Here is a 23,488-nt window from a genome sequence, read left to right on the forward strand (position 1 = left end):
AAATGAGAGAATCTCAGGATGAGCCAGAGGAGGGTGAGAGAAGATTGTTAGGAATGCTGGACATGCTTTTGCTCAGCCTCAAAAAGACACACACACCAACCGCCATGCTTGGCAATCCTGGGCAGTGTGTTGATAAGAGCGAAGGGTTAAATCGTGATTTACGCACACAGTGATTTGTTGCCGTCTCTGGTTGGACAGGCCGAGCGCCACACAGACCCAGGGAGCTCTTATCTGAGATAGCTGGAGTTTTTCTCAGCTCTGGTCTTGCCCCGCGCAGTGAATCAGAGCTGAAGTGAGCAGACGCCGAGGAATGAGCGCACAAGGGAGAGTGAGTTCACGAATCGCCCTAGAAATACCGTCTCTGTTTCCCCCCCAGCGTATTCATGGCATGATGGGATTGTCCTGGGGTATCTGGTGACACATACCTGCCATTGTAGAGACCCCTGGCACTGTACTGCTGTTCAATATTTATAGACACCAAACGCTCTCAAATATCAAATAGTTAAACAGCTGCGGACAATTTCAAAACTGGCTGCCCATTTTGGGAAGTGCACAAGCCGCAGGGATAGTTGCCTATGTAAAAGAGTTCATTTTCTTCATCACTCTCTTTATATTGGGTAATTAATTGATTTAAAAAAGTGATGTTGTACTTGTTTCCATGCAGTGAAGTTTAGGGTGTCTAAACGGCCACTGAGGAGGAAAATTTAGCGATAAACCACAGTGATACACAATAAAACGAATCCAAACTGACCCCAGATTAGTAGAAAAAGGTTATTATGTGTTGGCATCATGCGGTGAGCTGATGAAAAATGGCTGTCACATCCCCAGCCTGGCGTCAGCAACTCCCTCGTGAGAACTTCCCCTCAGGTGAGAAATTAAAGTGGATATTATCTGTGCAGCAGCCCAGCAGCAGATCAGTATGAAACCAGGATCCATTTTGCTCCCTGCACACAGGAAACGCTGGGTTGACATTATTTCCAGGGCGGCCATACTCGCCCTCTGTTAGTGATGTGCTTTTCATTCACCTACTCAAGGGCAAGGTCAAAACGACTGAGGTCGTTCCGATTCTACAGAGGTGTAAAGGAATTGTGAAGAAATACAGCGTGTGAAGAATCACAGTGTTGAATGATTTCAGATGTGAGCATTCATGAGAATATGTGTGGTTGCTGAATTGTTAGCTTGCATTTCTTATTGGTAATATATATAAGAAGGTGATATAAATACTGATGACAAATAGTTCCATATTCATGTTGTTTATGATATTTCTCAGGTCATGCAACAGTTGACTGAGCAATGTTCCAGGCATGCGTGTATTTATTAATTTGTTAATGATGATCAACATTTAATTGTTAATGTAATGATTTTATAATTCTTTAAAATAATTTTGTGTACATTGTACACTTTTTAATTTATTTTAATTTATTTTATTTATCTTTTGAAAGAAAATATTGATATGATTGGTCATTGACATCTGAACACATATATATATCATTTTGTCTGGTAGCGAAGCAAAAATAGACATAGTGTATATTGCATCTAAATTGAAAGATATATAATGCAGCCCCATATCAACCATACATACAAAATTTTATTTAGAAATTTCAAGTAAATATTTTAGGTGACTAAATAATCTTGTGTAAATTAAAAAGAGTTGTTTGCTTAATTTTAGTTTTTGTGTGTGTAATTATTATTGCTATAATACATGTTAAAAATAGACCGTATTAGCTAGTATCACAAATATAATAGCTGACCACTAATTCAAATAGTCTGTTAGTTGAGGGGAGTTTGTGGTGGGGGGTGGTATGTCTGTACATGTGCCCTCCCCTCTCCCATCAGCTCACAGATGGGCCACACCAACCTTCTGTTCCAACAGGGATCCCAACAAATAATGAGAGAGAGAGACAGGTAGAGAAAGAGGAACAGAAAGAGCAAATTAAAGCGAGCGGGAAGGATGGGGGCTGTGATATCGTGGAGGATGAGGTGACGAGAGAGGTGAAGGGACAGAAAAGCAGACTCGAGTCAGTAGCTAAGTGCCTTGTGACCAGAATGAAACAGAAAGCCTCAGGCAGATGTAAAGAGTAAAGAAGAAAAGGAGGGGGTGGCAGAAAGGGAGGGGGGAAAGCGGAAAGGGGGAGTCGGTTTGAGAGTAAGAGGAAGGTAGAATGAGTGAAAGAAATAGATAGAGAGCGAGAGAGGGAGGGCGACGGTGGGGGATGATGGTGAGCCGGTGCGGCCGTGTTGATTGGCTTGTATGAAAACACATGACTGCAGTGGGGAGCCTCTTGCTCAGGGTGAGTGGCTCTGCTTCAGACCAAACCGCATTAGATGAAATGAATCCATTCCCCAGCCTGTTAAAGGAGCGCACAGCCTGGGTTCCAGAGAGAGAGAAAGAGAGAGGGAGGAGGGGCGGATTGAGTGGCAGGAGAGAATGGGGGAGAAAGATAGGGAAAAAGGAGAGATGGGGGCAGGAGCAGGCCAGCACACACACATATGGTGCTAGAGAGACTTCTCAGGAGATTACGGCACATTTTAGGTCAGGACAATAGAGAGCAGTGGAGAGCCTTTACGCTGCTTTTCTGGACTCACATAACAAACGCTGCCTTGTGCTGTCTGCAGGGGCCACTGTCCAGCTCACTGCTCCTTGCCACAGACACGCAAATGGGTTCAGAGCACGAATGATATGGTTATGGGCTTGGTTGTCTTTCACTGTTAGTATGTTTCTCACAGTTTTTGGGTTTTATCTACATATAAGGTTTTGGAGTTTGATCAATTTATTTGTTTGAGTTTATTTGTACTTTTGATATACAGTGGCAATTGAATCGAACTGAATTGAATTTCATGCAAAGCATTTCTCAAAACGTTTTTATAGGTTTTATAAGTAAATGCAGTGAAAACTGTCTATAGTTACAAGAACTTGAGAATATTTGGAGTGGAATATGGCTGATAAAAGTGAAGTTAGTTGGCAGAAAAGCTCTAGCATAATTTGTTTGCTGATACTATTTGGTTTTAGGTTTTGTTTTTTAATTCCGCAATATTACATTAAATAGATCATTTGATCATTGAAAATAAATTGACAGAAATGTTTTGTAACAATATTAATTTTCTATTTAAAATAAATGCTGTTCTTTTCATCAATTAATCCTGAAAATGTTTCCATGAAAATATTAAGCAGCACAGCTGTTTTAACATTGATAATAATACGAAGTGTTTCTTTCCTGTGAGGTTTTCCCTCGCTTCTTTGCCACTCAGCTGTGGTGGTCACACCAACAGGTGCAGAGACACTTCTCACTGTCTGATCTTTAGTATGACTGCATTCTGATCAGCCAAGCTGAAACTGAGTCCCATACGTTCCACCCACAGACCGCCCACAGTCCATGCACTGACTGCCTGAAGCATTTTGTGGACGAGACCTGGCTGAGATGGCCAGTTCTGATCTGATTGGCTGGTGCCACACAATGTTCCTGAAGTCAAGAGTGCACCAGCCCACCCTGGAAATGAACATGAGTTTTATGAGCTGTTTTGAATGGAGAACTAATCACTAGATTAGTTTGACAGATTAGAGACAGCAAATCTTTGGGAAATGTTAAAATATCTAAAAGAAGGTAACAAGGATAGAGCAGAAGTGTATAGTCTTCCATATTTTTATTATAGAACATAAAAGAAGATACTTTGAGGAAAGTTGTCAAATGTCACCTTTTTTTGGTTATCAACATTCTTCAAAATATGTTCTTTTGAGTTCTGCAAACATAAGGTTAAATTGTGATAATTTTCATTTTGGGTAAACTGTCTCTTTAATGACTCACTGTGAAGATCACAGTGGCTAATGAGAAGTTTACACCACATGAATGAGTCGAGTTGCTTTGTAAAGATCTCATGGTCGGATTTGAGCGTGAGCTGTAATTATGATCAGTCTTTTAAGCTTGGCCTTTTTCTTGAATTGTGTTCCAGGCTGGTATCAGTCTCTCAATCCCTGTCCTTAACCCAAGAGAGTGACTTGATGGTATTTATAGAGAGCTGCCTTTGAAAAGGGAGTCAAGCGTGAGTGGAAATGCAGAACTCACTCATGCAGCGTGTGTCTGATTATGAAGAGATAATTCTCCCTGCACAAACTAAGTTCTCTCTTTCTCTCCATCTCTCTCTCAGCCCTCTGTCTGACCCCACCTTTCATAAGATTAAACAACAGCTTTCCACAGCCGTTTTTTTATACTTCTCTTCCTTGCTTTTGTTTTTGTTCTGACAATATGAATTATGTCTAGTCTTGTTCATCTGATATGATTTATCCTACTGTTTTTTGAGGTTTAGGTTCTGTATCCTGCTGATTTTGTTTGGATATCAACACCTCATGTCATTTTTTTAAGGTTTGATGGTGTGAATTCCATAAAATATTATGCTTTATGAAACTGATATTGGTTCATTAAAACAGTGATTAGTGTCTGCTAAATTTTTGTTATTCACACTTGTCAACTTTTTTGTAGCATGTTTTTTTAACTCACACACGCAGAAAAAAACATAAGATTATATTTATTTATTTATTCAGCTAATAAGAAACATGCTGGGTATTTAATCTTATAATTATTCTTATTTTATATTAAGAAAATGTGATTTGAGTTAGATTGGTCCAAGAGCAGTTAAATACTGTGAAATTCTTCCAGCATGGCCAAGTATCTGACTGAAAACTTTGTTTGCAATGACTCCATGGCCAGCTTCTGCTTCTCTTTGAATAATGAGAACAAGAGTTTGTTTTCATTGAGGTAGTTGGTGTGTTATATAACTGGTGTTTTTCCAGCCTTCATTGCCTGAGGGGAGAGAGAGGGATGCGTGATCAAGCTGTGTGGAGTTTTGGACTCTGCTTTACGGCTCTTTGACGTCATAGATCAGGATGTTCAGCTGCTGCGTTATCATCGCCCTCTTGAAGCCCGTAGCTTAGAGTTTGCACACCAAACAAAAGCCGTCTCATGAGAAGGAGGAGGAGAGTGAGAGCACTCTTTCTCACCCCCCTCTCTTGTGCTCTCACTGCTGGTAGCTGGAGGTGAGAGTGACAGTGGGGTAAGGAGGGAAATAGTTAATCAATAGCCACAAGGTCAGACAGGCGAGCCTCTGGTTTGAGCGTTCCCTGTTAGTGGGTTGGAGCAGAGGATTTGTAGCGCTTGTAAAGGCTTAAAGGAACACTCAGCAGTTATTTGTGGTGGTGCTGATGGTCAGGGCGGCAGGACCGCAGTATGCGAGAGAGAGAGACACCTGCTGGCCTTTGACTGTCACTGCAACCACACCGACCCAAATCCTGTCGGAGCGTTTTGCCAAATTAGCATTACATTTACTCATTGGCAGATGCATATATCTTGAGCGATTTCCATTGCTTAAAAAAAACCAGCTCGCATGTTGTCTACGCCCTTGCTGTTGCTAGTGCTGTGATTTATAGTGTGAAAAAATTCTTTATCCATGTTTTATTATATTCCAGTGAGTGTGTATACTCTATCTGTGAAGAAAAACTGATTTATATATATGACTTGTTTAGAGAGAATATAGCTTTTTATTTTATTTTTCAAGCATACACTACTTTTTTGGGGGGGGGGGATGAAAATAGAATTTATTGATTTAATTCAACATTGTTGAGGATATATTATTTTAAATACATAATATTACTGTTTTACTGTATTTTTGATCAAATAAATGCAGACCTAGTGAGAATAGGTTACTTGTTGTTTAATGGTTGTGTAAATCTAACAAAATATAGTTTCTATGCTTTGAAAAAAAAAGATAATTAAAAACAATAAGTCTTGTTTACAGAACAATATTTTCTTCTTGGGAGAAAAATATATTTATATACTATAGGATAGAATTTATTATATAATGTACTTAATTTTTTATTTGAGAAATAAAAATCTTTATACTCAATACAAATACTGATACATATTAAAACATTTTTTTCATCTCTTGCACATTTGCTGGAGATTTTTGGCTAAAATGGGAGTAAGTCGTGCTTTTGTATGACTTTGAGGTTGTGAGTTCAGTACACTTCCATTATGCAGGTACCAGGCCTATGTCGCCTCATCCGTGACTTACATGCTTAAACATTTCATGCAGGCTTAAGAAAGCACTCTTAATACCTGTCCCGACATCACTTCCTGAAATGCACTGTCTGCTTTAACATATATAGGGCACTATCTAACCCTCCTGAGAGCCAGAGATGCTCCCCGTCCTGTCACGCACACAGCCAAAGTATTTGAAGAGAGCTTTATCAGACCGCTGCAGTGGGTAGTGGCGGAATTTTGCCGTCTGCCTGTTTTTTTCCCCCCCACATTTGTGCCTTGGAATTTTAAGAGTGATGGTGGTGAAGTGGCCAGATGAGAGATGAAGTCCCGATGCTCCCGTTCCTCACCAATTAATCCTTCCGCATGTTGGCGCAGTGAGTTACAGTGCTGGCCATGGGGCCTCGTGTTTATTTGCCAGCGAACGCAACTGTAAATCAGCCTGCAGCGGCTAAATTGATAACCTTGAATGTAAGGCCTGATACCTTTAACAGCGTGCAATAGACACACTGATGGGGTTCAGGCATTTGCAGAGGTCTGATTGGAGTGTAATTGGTCACAGTTCTTCCTTTCAGCACACACACACTTTCTCTGCTCCATCCTTACTGAGTTAGATATTTTATTTTGTTAGCATTTTTTGAAGATCACAGTTGTAATTGTAAGAAACTGAGAGGAGTGTCAGAGCTACACTGGAGCGACTCAGTCAAAATGAAAGATGGATGGGATGGCTCCTCCTCACCCACTACTGAAATGTCATCTAAGCGCTCAGTGTCTTTCAGGGCCTCGTTGAGCTTGTGAGGAGATCAAAGATTTGCGCTGAAGTTCTCTCCCGTTTTTCTCTCCTGACTGACACACTCCTCTCTTTGTCTGTCCATTTTTCAGAGAGAAGAACTTTAATGGCTTCCAGGTAGAGAGAAAGAGGCAGCAGTCAAGATGAACTCGATTCCTTCGATGGACAGGCACATACAGCAGACCAATGACAGGCTGCTGTGCATCAAACAGGTGAGGAGAAAAGAACCACAGTGACACCACGACCAGTGTTCCAAGGTTTCCCACTGCCTCTCTGATGGCGATTTGTAGTTTTCCATTAGCTTGGCTCATATCAGGTTGCCGAATATGGTTGGAGTCTGAACCCTGTTGTCCTCTTCGGCAGTTTTCCAAGCACAGGCGCACTACTTAGCTGTCCAAATGCAGACATGCCATGGGCTTCTTTTACTTTTAAATTGAACTAATTATACTACGACTAATAATGACTGCTAAAAAGTCAGCTTTGTCATTTAAATAACAAATAACATTTTAAAGTATATTAAAATAGAAAACAGTTACTTTAAATTGTAATGCTATTTAACCATATTACTATTAAAACATTAAAAAAATCTTACCGAACCCAAACTTGAATGGTAGAGTATAATGACTACAGGTTAACCCAAAACCTAACACTATACCTAAATTAAGACTTTTTACATTTTCCCCTATTGATTTGTGCTTGTGATCATGCTTACAGTGTTTCTAAACCCTAAACCATATCAGTAGGTATCAGTGCATTTAAAGCAAAGATTTGACTGATTTAAGAGCGCTTCAGTTTATGAAAACCACTTCGAATGTCCTCATGTTTTAATATATCAAGAAGGACATTTGAAAAAATAAAAAAATTACGACTATAGCCAGACTTACACACACAAGTAAGCATGACCCAAGGCTATGTCTTGTGATTCTAGACTTGGATAATTGCAGTGTGCTGTGTAGGTGTGACGTTTTGCATCTCTCGACAGATTTATGGAAATATTTGACATGCCAACTTGTATACTAGACAGTTCAGCACTTTTCATGTCCACACAGATTTCTGCTAGGCTTTGTTGTCTCTGCATCAATTAGGCAAGTCTTAGCGCTAATAAGATCATGTCTACAGTATGTAAGAATCCATTGAATTTCTGAGCCTATTTAATTGGTTACAAATGACACTGTTATCTCTGTTTTGCATAGCAGATTGAGTCTGATTAAAGCTAAAGACAAAACGCAATCGATTGCTGCTCTAATCATATTGATATGGCACATTTAGTGTGGTGAGAGTCGTCAGTTTTTTTTTTTTGTCCCAGAGAAGAGACAGTATTTGAATTTGAAAGTATGCATTATCATTTTATGTCCACATACAACAGTAATAATGTTTTGCACAGAACACAGTAGTAGTCTTAGAACAGACTGTACATTTAAAACTTTCATATGTAAATGACCCCTAGTTTACATGGAAATGCCAATACCTTGACAATTTCTAAGCGTCCTCTTGTTTGTGACATCAATATGTCAAAAACCTGATACACTTTCAGTCTAATAGGGGTGTTTCCTTTCCTCTCTGTCCCTTTTCCCTCTTTTCATCATTCTGTCACCCTGTCACTCAATCATACGCCTGCCTGTCATACAATCTATTCTTCCCTCAACTTTACTCAGTTGGTTATAATGACAGTAGTGTAAAACATTATGTCCAATCTCATGACTAACACACACATGAAGCCATCAGCATGTTGAGATTGTAAGGTCGATCAAACGGACCATTTTCTCTCTTGGTTTCTTTGACTTTTTTTCTATCCTCATACTGCCAGACTGTCGCACTGCCATCTGACTTTCATTTACAGAGCCCTTCCTACAGAATTCCTCTGTTTTCCCATCGCGGGCTTCCTCACCAGCAGTTAAAGCTCGCACGCTGAGCAGTCGGCAGCCAATAGCTGTCAATCACACAGAATGAGATCCTCTTCTGTCTGAGAGGAGCAGACTGACATCACAATCAACTCCAATATATATATATATATATATATATATAAAAACATTAAGTAAAATTGTGGCGTCTGAGCTTAGTGTCCCCATTTTCTTTTCCCTATTTGTTGAGCTTCAATTTATTATGCTAACTAAAACTACAACTCTTATCATTCACAGTGTTTACCTTTGAATGCATGATAAATGTTCGGATGATCAGAACAATTCTCTTGGCTCATTCTCCATCAAGAACATGAGGAGGAATTTAATGATTAGAAATAATAAGTGAAACATGGCACAGCGACTCAGTTTAATTAGACAGTCTTTCTTTTCTTTTTTTCTTCTTAAGAAGAAATTATCATTCACATGGAACATGAATACAAATTTGCTGAAGAGTATTCTGATACTGGAGGAGGCGGTTATTCATGGTCCATGTCCCGTGTAGGACTGATGAAATGAGCTCGTGCTCAGGGATTTCCTATGACAGATTAGCCGATGAGAGAAATTGCCCTTAAGATTTCAAGATCCTGACCTTCTTTTTTTTGTCTTTTGTCTGAGTGAAGTATTGAATGCCGGTTGAATAATTTGAAGATTCCTTTCCATAAAATTTCCTAATATGAGTTTTATTTTCTTAATTTAGTAATTAAAATTTAGTCAATTTAGTCATATTCTTTACTTTTTATAAAAACATTTACTGCACCAGATACAAGAATATATTTTTACAAAATAATTTAAAACTATATAAATATATTAGAAGTATGTGTTTTTTTTTAAAAGGGCCTAGAAATCCTACGTTAAAAAAAATCCTGATATTTCCAGGTTTTCCGTGTGTGTGTGTGTGAACTGTGTATGTGAATGTTCTTATGGTTGTGACATACTACTTCACAACAATTCATTTTTGCAGCTTAGTTCCTAAAACTGGACTGGGAGGACAGCAAGAAAAGAGCAAGAAATATCGTATTTTCCATTATACATCACTAATACAGTGATATTGTGGTATAGATGATCAGAAGTGTAGATGTCCAGGCTTGGGCAAGCAACATGACTTTAATGCCTCTGTAGTGACTGATCATAACACACAGAGCTGCCCTGAGGTGGAGAGGTCCTGTTTGGACACCACATGCTTAGCAAGGGAAAGGTGGAGTGCTGAGATTTGGCTGCTGTTGCGTTAACACCTGTGTTGCGATCCTGCCAAAAACTGCTGACACATGGCTCACTGCTGACACATGGCTCCTAGTGCCCACCATCACAACAGCAAGCTTTCCATCCCCTCCTCTCTTTCCTGATAATCGTGCGGTCAGAGCCAGACACCAGAATGTCCGCTTAAACAAAGAATTGCCTCCCTCAAAATGGAGATTCTTTTCCTCCAGCTTTTTGCGGCAAGAGGGGGAACTTTTTCTACCCGCATATCCCTTATGCTGTGCAGGATTTACTCAGCGGGGTTCTGCGGCAGTAGACATTGGCTCTTTGTCAGATGAGCTCTTTGTCAACACACACACACACACCAAATTCGCTCATTCAAATGGCGACCTCTGCCGCCCTCGGAAGACAATGCCGCTTCCTCGCTGTGAGCCGGGGAAGAGGAGGTGTCCGTCGAAGTATAATGGTCTTCAAAGTGCGCAGTCTCCTCCTCAGAGCGGCCAAACAGCGCTGGAGCATTAAACGTGCAAAGGCTCTGAAGAGGGTGTACAGATTGCTCGTTTGTTTAAATTTCTTGTCATGTCTTGTGTGCCACCGGTCGCTGGAGAGTTTGGGTGGGGGGAGGGCGGTCCTGAGGGGAGGGTAAACAACCTCGGCGCTCAATAAATAAAAAAAATCGTAGGGAAAAGAGAATAAGCCTCTTCTCATTCAATTCTGCCACAAAGCCCCCCCTCTTGTACTCGCCTTATTGGCCGGCCCTGCTTGACTATTGCTTTCAGAGGTGCAGATCTATTACATCTTAGTGGACAAAAGATGATGAAGAGTCTGGATTAGGACGCACTGCGGTGTGTGAGGAGGCCTTGAAGCACACTGAGCTCTTTGTCAGGAGGGTGGATCTGTCCCAGAATGCACAGCTGCGTTCAGACCAGGAGGCCTTGGGTTGCCGGCTGGGTTCTTGTAGGGCTGTGCAGATGCACCGAGTCAAAGGGCAGGGGGAGTTGGAGCACTTGGCTAACTGAAAACGATATCCACTTTAAGATCAAAATAACACCCCTTGTCGAATATTAATTAATTTATATTTATTAATATTAATTGTTGTCAATATGCCATAAAATGTATAAGGAATATGGTATATGATTCAGAAAGGAGCAGAATCAGTTGAATGATTCGTTTTTTGTTTCACATCCTCTCAAATGTTTTTTATAAATATAATATTCATTAAATATTTTTCAGCAGGTTTTCAAGTGCTTCTGTCTGTTTAAAGAAATATTCTGGAATAGAACAAAGTCTAAATAATATTCTTTTTTTCACATAAATTAATTTTGACGTCCCTCAGTATGTAAATAAGAACACACACATTTCAGTTTTTAATTGCAGTTTTAATAGTAATAGTTGTTGTAAAATTATTGTTCAATTTTATGATATATTAAATATCAAGCTATATATCAAAAATGATTTTCCTGTGTGATTTTTGTCTGTGGAATTTAATAGAAGATAATTTCAAATTCTTGACATAATAATTTTTCTTTTATTATTTTTTTGTCATCATTTACCGGAATTATTTTTTTATGTGGATAAACATACTTATATTATACTTATCTTGAATTCCTGCATGTGGTTTTTATGTGATATTTATGTGATAACATGTCATGTTGAAGTATTATGGTTTGTGTTTTGAATATTGAATATTTGAATATTTTCGGTGTTTATTTTTATTGATAAAAAGTACGTTTTTAAACTTTGATTTTCTCTCTAGATTTTAATGTTGTAATATTTGTGATTTCTTCTGTTGGAACAGCACTTACAGAATCCGGCCAATTTCCAGACCGCGGCCACGGAGCTACTGGACTGGTGTGGAGACCCACGAGCCTTCCAGCGGCCATTTGAGCAAAGCCTTATGGGATGCTTGACGGTAAGACAGCAACTGCTCAAGTCTTGTCCTCATGTCAGGGGCCAGTGACTAAGGTTAAAGCAACAGTCACGCTTCACGTGTCCCTCTGCCCACCCACTGATCTCTCTCTCTCTCTGTTTATTTTCTTCCCTCCAGTAACCTCTGCCTAAGAGTGTTGTTTAAGGTTTTTTTTTTTTTTTAAATACCTTCTCCTATCTCACCATGCAGAATCTGGTATAATTAAACCATTATTAAGCTGAACTTTTCACATTTTGTTCTGTTTATTGATGCTAGTGGTTTTGAACATACAGTAGGACACTCGCCCCACGTTCTCCATGATAGTCAGTGATTATGGCACCTTCAGTCTGATTCAGGTCTCCAGTCCAGGTGCTTTTCGTGGGCACACAGACAGTTCCCATTGATTTCCACAGGACTTATTTTAGCCCCACTCCCACTCTGTGATCTGAATTCCTAATATATTGATTTACTTGGAGGCTCTCAGAATATACTTGTTCTAGATAGACTTGCATCAGGTGTCTTTGCTGAGATTTTTTTTTCCTTAAAAAAATTGCCATCATATGTCCTAGATCAGTGCCTCTCAACCGGGGGCCAAAATAAGTCTTAAAATAATTACATTAATTTTACTTAATTAAAATGCTAAACATTAAACTGACATCATATTTTTTAGTTGATTTATTTGTATTACAACAGAAGCATCAGACGTAAATATAAGCTTAGATACGAGGACCTCCAAATATCGTCTTGGACAAAGGGACAAAGTCAAAAAGTTTGTAAAACACTACCATATTGCCATTTTGTAGGATAAATAGTGTAATAAATGTGGTTACACTGAAAGTTCCCAAAAAACACTTTTAATACCCAGATAATGCACTTAATTAACCAAAAATAACAAAAAAAAAGTGTGTGGAATGTTGGACACTTCATGCACTCAACTGTTGCAGCTTTCCTTGCGTATTGTAGGGGGAAGGGCTAAATGTCAATGTTGGATGACAAAATAACACTTACACTAGACGGTAGAATGCAATGAATAGTGTATAGTGCCTCATGTGGGACATAACTCTCAATTAATCTTGCACTAATATTTAGAGCCTTTGGAAATAAATTACAACTTTTTGCCAACAATAATGTAATTATTCTTTAAATACCACCCTTAACACTTTAAAACCAGTTCTTAAACTTCCATTAAGTTACTGATTGAATCCCTTAATAGATTGTTTTGAGCATTTTTTTGATGAATGAATATACATTACCAGTCTGGAATAATTAAGATTTCTTAATGTTTTTGAAAGAAATCTCTTATGCTATTCAGCTACAAAAACTCTTTTCAGCATTGACAATAAGAAATGTTTCTCCAGCACCAAATCAGAGTACTAGAATGATTTCTGAAGGATCATATGACACTAAAGACTGGAGTAATTGCTGCTGAAAAAATCAGCTTTGTCATCAGAGGTACAGTATAAATGACAATTTAAAATAGAAAACATTGATTGTAAATTTGAATGTCTCACAATATTACTGTTTTACTGTATTTCTGAATATCAATGCAGCCTTTGTGAGCATAAGAGACTACTTTTAAAAACATTACAATATCTTAATTACTCAGAATAACTGATAGTGTACATGCAGCTTTATGTCATAGCTCAGGATAGTCACTAATGAAAGGTTTGGGGCTGTTGAGGGTTTTTTGTGTGTGTGTTTTAAAGATATATAATTTTTTGATTAGTCACATGGCATTAGCTCAAAACAACCTGACTGCATCACAAAGGGGTCTCTGCACCAGCCGAGCTACTGCCTTTGAGATGAATGGGAATGTTAACGGACAGCTTTCTCCTGGTATTCCAGACCGCCTTGGTGCTGCTGCTGCACCGCTCTGACAGCCTGAGTTTGGTTCAGCCTCTCTCTCTGGAGTTGCTGTTGTGTGTACATGACAGTGTGTCCCCAGACACCTTCTTCACACCACACGCATTCACTCCGAAAGGATGCGCAGTATGTTTGTGCTCTGTATATTGTAATTAATTTGTCTAATGTACAGTATTGTGGATCCCTCAGAGAGCAGCGGAGAGGTTCTTCTCCACAGGTGAGGATGTAGCGGTGAGGATGGTGGAGAGATGAAAGAACTGGGGAGATAAGAATGTTGGCTGACAGATGTGGACATGTCTTACAAATTTCCCCTCAGGCAGCAGGTAGCTCTCTGCTCTCGGCAGACCTGCATATGTAGCTGTTCTTCCATTGTCTCCCAGCTGCACAATATCAGCACTCAGCCCAATGATAAATGGCATCTCCAAACTGTCAGTAGCTTTAGCGATGACAACTTTCTCTGCTATCCCACTGTCTTTTCTTGTCAACCTGGCATATCTTCAGTGCTATGGGCCTCGCTCTGCGAAGAAATAAATGGCCATTTTTTTCTTGTGTATTATATTGCACCTCACTGTTTGTGTGCCCTCGGCCCTTAAGCAAAACTGTAACCGAGGAGATTTGCGTGGCTCAGTGATTCTGATATTTTTTTTCTGTTGAATCACTTAATATTTTAGGCCTGCGTTCTGAGAAGAGAGATTATGTGGAAAAGGCTTATGAGAGGATGCATTTCTAAACGGCAGTGGAATCTATACCAGCCCTCGTGGCAGCAAGCCTGGCTGCTGCGTTTGGCAAGTGCAGCTGCAGAAGGGAAATTAAAGTTTGGCAAGAGCGCAGCGGCACTGCCTGTCCAAAAATCTAAAAAAAACTGGAGGACAAAAACAGGACTAGATTTTCAGTTTCATAGATGCCATTCTAGAATCCCGTTAAGCTGTTATTTGACCATCAAATCATGAATAGAGATCTGTCAGCGCAGGTTTGATTTGTCATTTTTGTTGCACCGCCTTGGTAGCAGATGTGTGACAATTTATGATTAAGAAGAGTCACGTTTGCACCCCTTGTGGAACACAAATTGCACGTCAAGCACTGGGTATTAAGAATTGAGAAGGTTAGGTAGTGGATAAATGCAGCGCACAGCTGCAGCAGTATGATACATGAGTCATTAAAGATCATGTGCAGCCTCGTTCAGATTTTACAGCAGATATTACAAAAGGTTGAATGCCTCTCGTTTTATATTGGTTGTGTCTTTTTTGATGGGTAGAATAATAGAGAGTGAAAGGGGAGACAAAATGAATTCTTTCAAATTGAATGTTATTCGGTGCAATATTTAAAGCATTAACTTTAAAATGAAAACTAGGCGCCTTAATCACTGTAAATGTTTATTTTTTATTTTTTGTTTTTTAATTGTCAGCCTGTGGTCTAAAGAATTTAAGTGTTTCTGTTGTATAATGTTAATGGAATAGGTTACCACAAATAATTTCTATCTTTCTTTACTCAAATTTGTGATGTTCTAATCCCATATTACTTTTTTGTGGAATATAAATAAGATGCATGGCAGAATTTTCTCACTGCTATTTTTCATATAATAAAAGTGAATGGGGACCAGGGCTGTAAAGCTCAAACAAAACAAAAAAAGACGACGACAAATGCCACAAGTGAAAAAAAAAAAAGTTTACTTTTTTTTTCACAGAGAGGCACTGAATAAGTTTTGCTCGGTTCCTTACACAATGTTACTGCATTATTTGACCTGGAATATACAGCCCCAGTATCCATATGGATTGCTGTTATGGCACTTGAAGTCTGATAACAACTTGGTCATCATTGACTTTATGGAATAGAGCAGCTTGGACATCTCTTTTTGTGTTCTATGATAAAAGTAAGTCATGCAGGTTTGGAACAATATGTCCCTTTAAGAGATCCCACAGGTAAAACCAGAGTTATGTACTCTGTGTGAGATTGTCACTTCCGTCTTTGTCTTACATGTGGCTTTAGGGTTTTATTTACACGCTTTTGAATTGTTTCGCGAAAGATCACAAGATGCTTTGACAGAAGCTGGAGTTGCAAGTTCAAGGGGCCAAGTGCGGGCTGTGGTCTCTGCGGATCAGGGTATTCAGAGAACAAACACCGACGTCTGCGCACCAGTCACACAGATCTCTAGGGAAAGCTCATCAATCGTGCTCTGCAAATATCAACACAGTCTTAACACTATTCTGCATCAGAGGAGGTGGTTTTATCTTTGAATGCATTATTCATGCACATATATAAATATTTGATATGATTGCACTAAAAAAGGGAAATTGCTCTTTTAATGAGTAGTTTTTGGAGAGATATTTGGTGTACAAGGAAGAGGGGGGTGGTAGTATACCGCTGGTTCTCGCTTCTCTCATGGGAGTCTGGGGTAGAATTTCAAGGAAGCTTAATTGCACATAGCTCATATAGACTATTGAAAAATTCAATAGCCTTAATGCTAAAGAGTGCGTTTAGAACATTTCAGCTTGATTTTTCTTCAGTCTTTTAGCGGAGAACTCTGTTTGCAACTCTCTTGTGAATGCAAATAATGGACACACACATGCAGATGAAGCGTTTGAGTACACAAAGAACCATTTTAACGCTCATATGGTCTCTTTCCGCAGGTTGTAAGTCGTGTGGCAGCGCAGCAGGGTTTCGACTTGGACCTCGGCTATCGGCTCCTGGCCGTATGCGCGGCAAACCGTGACAAGTTCACCCCTAAGTCGGCAGGTGAGAACCGCTTCTCTTATTGCGATGTTTCTTCTCACTCATCATTGCTACAGACACTCTGCCTGTAATGAATCCACATTTCACATTTAGCAGTGTGACAGGAAATCTTTTAATTGTGGCATTATGCAATCACAGCGCACGGCCATGCATTAGCATCCTTTCACATTCTTTTGTCTGACACTCATCTCCTTAAAATGATTTAACTTCCCGAGGTTGTCTTTTCCTGCCCGATTTTACACGTGGAGCTCTCGGCATGCCAGAAACACCCCCGAATAATTCATTGATAAGCCGCCAGAGTTCACTTTCCAACAATCATCCATCAGCAGAGCAGCATCGCTTTGTAATCAGCTCTGTTTGAAATCCTGACCTTCTCAGCCAAAGCTGAGTGTCCTGTTCTTGTACATTTGTCAAAGTGAATTGCGGACGGGCATCAGCCAAACAGAGATAGATGGCCTGCAAATGCTGGGGTTGAGGTGTGTGAGTGTACTTCATTTGAGAAAGGCCTGACATGGCTCGCTGTTGAGAATGGAGATAAACTGTCCATTTGAACCATGGTTACTGTGGGACACCTTGGGCCTTCCAGAAACATTTTTTGTTCATATTTCTCTTTTTAGACCACTGCAAAAATTATTTGCTTAATTAATATTTTTGTCTTTATACTGGAAAGTAGTGTTATTTTAGCAGTATTTATATACTGTTACAGTATTAATTGAAATGTGTTATGTGTCTGTTCTTATTGTCTCTTTTATTAGTTTTTGGGTTTATTTCTAATTTATTTATTATTTCCATTTAAATTTTAGTCATTTTAGTACTTGAACTGATATACAGCTTTTTTCAGTTAGTCACAAAGACAAAAATATTTTTTTATTCAATGTTTATTTTATTTTATTATTAACAGTTTATTTTATTTTAGTTAACAAAACAATTATTAATAATTAACAATAATATTTATATAATTTTTTTTAATTTTTAATTGACTTATTCACAGTAATTAAACTTGCTTTAAGGATGTTCAGAAATGTTTACTCAAACAAGACAAAAATACTGATGATTAAATGTATTTTTGCAGTAAACAGCTGAGATAGTGGCAGTATGCTGTTTGTAACACTCACGTGGCTTGTTTGATAGCTGAAATATTTATCCGTTTCAGTGATATCTCCAATATTTCAAATCAAGCAGAGTCTAGACCAGTAGTTGCATTCAGAGCAGCGGTTGATAAAGAAATGGCTGGAAGCAGATATGACTCAGACTTCCTCTTTCTCAGTGCATCATGGGGGCATCCATCTTACCTCTATCATAAGGGCGTCTGCCACCCCAGACACACAGACGACAGTGGCAGGGCTCAGTCTCATAAACCCATCTTCCGTCCCTCTCGTTTTCTGTCCTCCTTGATGCCACACACTCTTTCTCTCTTTATCTGTCTACATCCATCACGCAAACACACACAGAAAGAGCGAAAGGAAAAAAGAGAGAGAAGAGATATATGCACGTCAGGTCAGAGATTTGTCGAGAAAGTGCAGCCCCAGCGAAAACCCAGTGACAGGCAGGATGGCGACAGAGGGGCGGCCACCCGACACCACACAGCGGAGTTCAGTGTGTCTGGCGCGCTCAGAGCCTGAGAGAAGCGACACACTCCCACATTACACGATCAATGCACAATCAGGCGGCCGCGGAGAGCCAGCCACCGGCTGCAGGATGAATCCGTCATGTTTTGCTGTCTCTGTGATATACAATGCAGCTGACACTTGGCTGTGAGGATGGCCAAAAGTCATCCACTTGCACTTAGAATTACACTTATATTTGCGTCTTGTAAAAGAATAAGTACCTGTAATGGATAAACGCCAGATGTCTTGTAAGATATAGTAAAGTAATTCAGATATTTATGCTTTGAGCTCTTGTTAATGTTACATTTCAACAGTTACAGTGCTATAAAATGGTCAATTGGATTCCTTTTTTTTTTTTTCTTTCAACATCGATGTAGGCAAATCTAACACATTTGCTTGAAGCATGTATTTTTCAATGACAAATTTGATGAGCACACATTTATCATCACTGCAAAACACTTAATCAATATATTTGTCTTGTTTTTCATATATTTTTTTAAATTCTGAATATCCATAAAACAAGATTAATTTGCAAAATTGTTAATTGTTTTAAGTAATAATATTAATGTTGTAAATAACATGCATATATATATATATATATATATATATATATATATATATATATATATATATATATATATATATATATATATATATATATATATATATATATGTATATGTTAAATTAATATATAACATTAATTTACATTATCTCAATATAATTTTTTTTCATATTATCTCAATTTACATATAAACACAAAATGGGATTTTTTTTTGAAAATGTCATATATAAGAATATTTATTATTATTAATGCTGTGAATAATAATTAAATATTACATTTATAATTAGATTTAAAATTTATATAATACATTAATTTATAATGTATAAAATTTAATGTGAAAAACATTAATAATTCCATAGGTAATAATAATAATAATTATTATTATTATTATTATTATTATTATTATATACTATTATATATTTTATTTACTTGTGATTATTATTATTATTATAGAAAAATAGCTTATTAATTTTTATTTAAATTATTTATAATTTTTTTAAAGGTGTTTATATTGGAAAATAATTTGAACATACTGATTGGAAAAGTGCATTGACAAAAGAAATATATAATCAGTGCAAACTGATGGAAGCGCGTTGTGCATTGTCACCAGCTGATCTTCAGGAATGTTATAATGTGGTGTATGTGTGTAGATGAAGTCTAGTCTGTCTGCGTGCTGGTTTGTGAGTGCTGACCTCTGTCAGCGGGATTATCTGTCAGTATTAATCTGTGATTATGGGAATTATCTGTCCACGGTGTGTTTGCATCTGTTTGTGTGTATGTGTGAGTGCTCTTATTGAGTCTGATCTTCTCTACTTACATGCTACTGACAGACTTTTTAACCAGGCTTTGTTTGGCACCCCACAGCCAGTGCAATAGGATAATTATTTAGTCTAAAATCTCCCTCTTTAGAGCTCACAGTTGTGTCTGTACCAAGAAATGCTAAATATCTTGTCTGAGATGCTTTTATTGAGCATATGTTAATTATACACAGCATCGCAATTGCTTTTTTACAACAATATCCTGTCAGTCACAACAGTCTTCTCACTTAGATCAAAATCGAGTTCTTCCCTCTGTATGTCATGCTGATATTTAATCGAGAGCAGGCTAGTTGAGAGATTGACAGCTAACGTGTTTGTCTATTAGGACATGTTTCTCATTCGCGTGGCCCCATTCAGAAAGCCTGATATTATTTAAACATTTTCCTGAAAAAAAGTCAACTTTCAAAATCACATTTGTGCCTGCAGACAGGAGCAGAGATAGTGTGCCATTGTTCAGACTCAGAGTGAGATGTTGCGACAAGATAAGTATAGGTGTGTCTCAATTCAAGTCTGTTATTGAGCAGATTTGGCATGAAGCGCAGAAGACATTAAGTACAGGAATTTGAACAATGCTTTGTTTTTCCCTCTAAAATCTTTAACCAGTGTTTATAAGAATTCCATAGGTTGCATAATTTTTGACACTAGCAAATAGTTTAGTTCACTTTCTATAATAATTGTATATGATTGATTCATTTTGATTCAGTCATATAACAGTTATTTGTACAGTTTTATTAGTCTAAAACAAGTCTATGCACTCAACAACCCTTACTGAGTGATGGTGCCCACATTTAATTGCATTTTAGTGAGAGGTCTTTCACCATATTCAAGTTTTTGGCCCTGATTGTTGTTGTATTTTTGTTTTTTAAATGTAGAGAAACAGTTGTTTGACGCAATTGCACTTCAAAGTAAAGTTGACACATGGCTGTTCTCTGAGCAGCGGATTGGCTAAAGTATGAAATTGGCCAATGGCCACACTGTGGGGTGAAATGGATCTCTCAACGCAATGGTGAGGAATGTTCCTGCTCTATATAGGAAGTCTGTCAGCAGCTTGTAAATCAGCCCAGCTGGAAGGCACGTCAGGAGAGCAACCAATCCGCCATGTCGAGGGTGACGGATCGCTTTCCAGCACCCAGCCGTAATTCACATGTCATGTGCACACAGAGAAGATACAGAGAAGACACGAGTGCAAATACACAAGAAACTCAAGCCCGGGGACCTCCCCGTTGGTTTGATATACCGCAAACCATGCCTACGTCTATCTGCATACAGTTCTCACTTCATACATTCACTTCAGACGTTCACTGTGGCTTTGCGTCTGCAACGTCAAAGTAAAGATCGTTAGTGGGTCACAATCATCAATTGCCAGAATGAACAATTACCAAGCAATTCAACAATTTCAATGCCAATTCAACAAATGTGAATGAATATTGAGTATTGTTGATTAGCTAGTTATTTGTTAGTTGGATGATAACATTAATTTTAACTAACTCCAAATATTGTACTAAAACTGTAGAAAAAACATTAAAATATAAAATTCAGATATATACATTTTTGATTTTTTTAGTTAAGAAATATTTAAATGATGTATAGAATATTGCAATTCAGAAATATTTATGAAAAGAGAAATCCACCATTGTCAGGTGAGACATAAAGTTAATTTTGGACTTAAATCAGTTTCAAGATTCGGCTCTTTTCGTCTGATGTAATCATTTAGCAACAGTTCAGCTACTTTTAGATGTTCCAGATCTGCTAGACTTTTTGTTCTTACAGAAACAAGCTGATTATTTAGCGTGCAATCTGAAACAATTATGCTGTATTATGATAGATTTTTACATAAAAAACATCAGGTTATTTATAAGATTGCTCATTTGCAAAGTACTGAAGTTGAGAGCTGCAGAGACTGACTGGAGTGATGTGTTTGTGTTGGTGGAGGCTTATGACTCACTGCTTTGCAGTAAAAGTTAAAGGAAGCTCAAGTTCCTGTTTGAGCCAGCTTTGGCTCTTCACCTCCTTTTTTGTGTAGCCCGTAGCCTTAACATCTCTCATTTTCTCTGAGTTATTTCATCCCCTCGTTGCTTGATATTAAAGGTATCTGTCACACGCAGCACTTCAATGCCGGCCAGGGAGACGCACGCACACTGAGGTCTTGATGCTTCGTGCTACATAGTAAGTCTTTGTGGCTACAGTACGTTGGGGCTTTCAATGAATCATTGCTAATTTGATGTCACTTGAAATTATTACAGTGCTTTTTTTGTGCAGTGTCAAGAAAAATCCTGCTGTTGATACAGCGTTTTTATTAGCAAATTAGGCGACGCTAATTCAAGGACTGAAGAACAGATATGTATTAATTCATTAATGGACGCATGCTATTGACAGCCTGGGAAAGTGCTGGATCCCTTTCTGATATTCAACACTTTTAGATGTGTGTAATTAACAGTGTTAGCAAATGTCAAGTTAGGCACTTAGCGTTAAAAGCTAACACAGTTTCCATTAATTTCACCCTCGTGCGACACTCAGGAGGGCCGCCCACCAGCCCCGGGCTTAATTAGCGTGTGCGGTCTGATGGATTTATACATCAGTGTCATGTGATTAGCTCACCAATGAATGGGATTCACCCGCTTTGATAGCAGTAATCGCAGAGCTGTGAACGCAGCTTTAACCGAATTGATCCAAGTGTGTTGTTTGTTCTCAGTCTTTCTCAGGTTGATTTGGTTGAGGGCCAAGATACAGCCCGTCTGCCACAATAGGCCCCGCCCCCTCTTTGCAAGTATGAAATGTGAGCCGCCCATACCCCCCCCCTTCCGCCCTCTGGCAAAGTGGCCGTCGCATTGCATGGATGTGTGTGTGTGTGTGAGTATGCGCATGCGTGCGTGTGTGTGTTTGTATGAATGAATGAGGGTTTTAGGCATGTGGACGTCACTTAGGACACCATACATCTGAGGTGAGAGGATATTTGCTGCTTTTTCTTCCTCTGTCTCTCTTCTCTTTCCCTGCCCCCACGTCCCTGTGTTTCTCTTTCTCTTGCTTCTTTTTTTTAACCCTTTTGAAACACAACGGTGCTTCCTGTTCATTTTGTGGTTTTGCACTGTAGACACTTTACAGGCTTGTCATTCTGTATGTGTGTGTGTCTGAAGTTTTCGAAGAGCTTAACCTGATTCCCTGTGGGCTACGTCTTGGGGCAGAGGAGCCAGGTATAGCAGGAGCCCATTAGCACAGAACTCCATCTGTGATTGGCTTTGCACTGGAAACCCAGAGACCGCCGCTGAATAATTGATGTGCATTGTGCAGTCGCTGGACAGGCGAAGAGAGGGAAAACAGAGAGAGAGAGAGCTCCAGACAATCAGACCGAGCTAGACAGAAAAGCTCGTAGATTTCTCACGGGTTCGTCTTTGCCTTCTGGTAAAATCCCATTTTCTCTGTGCAATGAGAAGACTGCGATGAGAGCCAGATCTCAAGCGTTGGTAAGTCACGTGACTGTCAGAGTGCATGCGGGTGGGTTGCAGGCAGGTGTATGTGCAAGTACAGCACATGATCGAGTCGTAACAACTGACTGCGTTTGACCTAGTTCCCTCTCTCCCACACAAACGCTCACACATAGAGGGTCAGAGTGGGCTTGATTATCTCCAGGAGGAGAGCTGACCTACTTGGGGCACAGTGTTTTTGTCAGTCCTTTAGCGGGTTGATGTGAGCCTGGCGACAGCGTGGCTCCAGCCGGTTACATGGAGAGTCTCTTCCTCTATGCCGGCTACTGGGAGTGTGTGTTCGTTCTTTACGGCGTTATAAATCATTGGACGGGGGAGGGTTTTTTTGCAGTGCATTCGAGGTTGTGTTCGACGGGCCGATTTGTGAGGGAATGAACGTGGGAATTTCTGGGGGGGGGGTATGATGGCTGTGCCCCTGCTGTTTGTATATTTAGAAAGCCGGCTTCATCTCTTGTGTTTCTACAGCACTGTCTGAGTCTAGGCACGATCCCTAGATATTTATAGTAAGTAGTTGTTTCTTGTAACTGCTACAGGGCGGCAGTTAAAGCGTCGTAAGGATAATATACTGCTTGAGAAAAGTCTACAGGTTCTTGTGAAGT

General features: G+C 39.1%; 1 protein-coding gene across 1 annotated transcript in view; it reads left to right on the plus strand.

Moving 5' to 3' along the window:
• LOC306882786 (zinc finger MIZ domain-containing protein 1-like) overlaps positions 1-23,488 on the plus strand; it is a 134,277-nt gene that overhangs the window by 89,274 nt on the left and 21,515 nt on the right. The window contains exons 4-6 of the mRNA XM_079437672.1: positions 6,912-7,031; positions 11,716-11,829; positions 16,317-16,422. Of these exons, the coding sequence (XP_079293798.1) occupies positions 6,963-7,031; positions 11,716-11,829; positions 16,317-16,422 (289 nt within the window). The 5' untranslated portion in view covers positions 6,912-6,962. The remainder of the gene's footprint in view (positions 1-6,911; positions 7,032-11,715; positions 11,830-16,316; positions 16,423-23,488) is intronic.

The sequence above is a fragment of the Barbus barbus genome (genome assembly GCF_936440315.1).
Source record: "Barbus barbus genome assembly, chromosome: 16".
In the NCBI taxonomy this organism is placed as follows: Eukaryota; Metazoa; Chordata; class Actinopteri; order Cypriniformes; family Cyprinidae; genus Barbus; species Barbus barbus.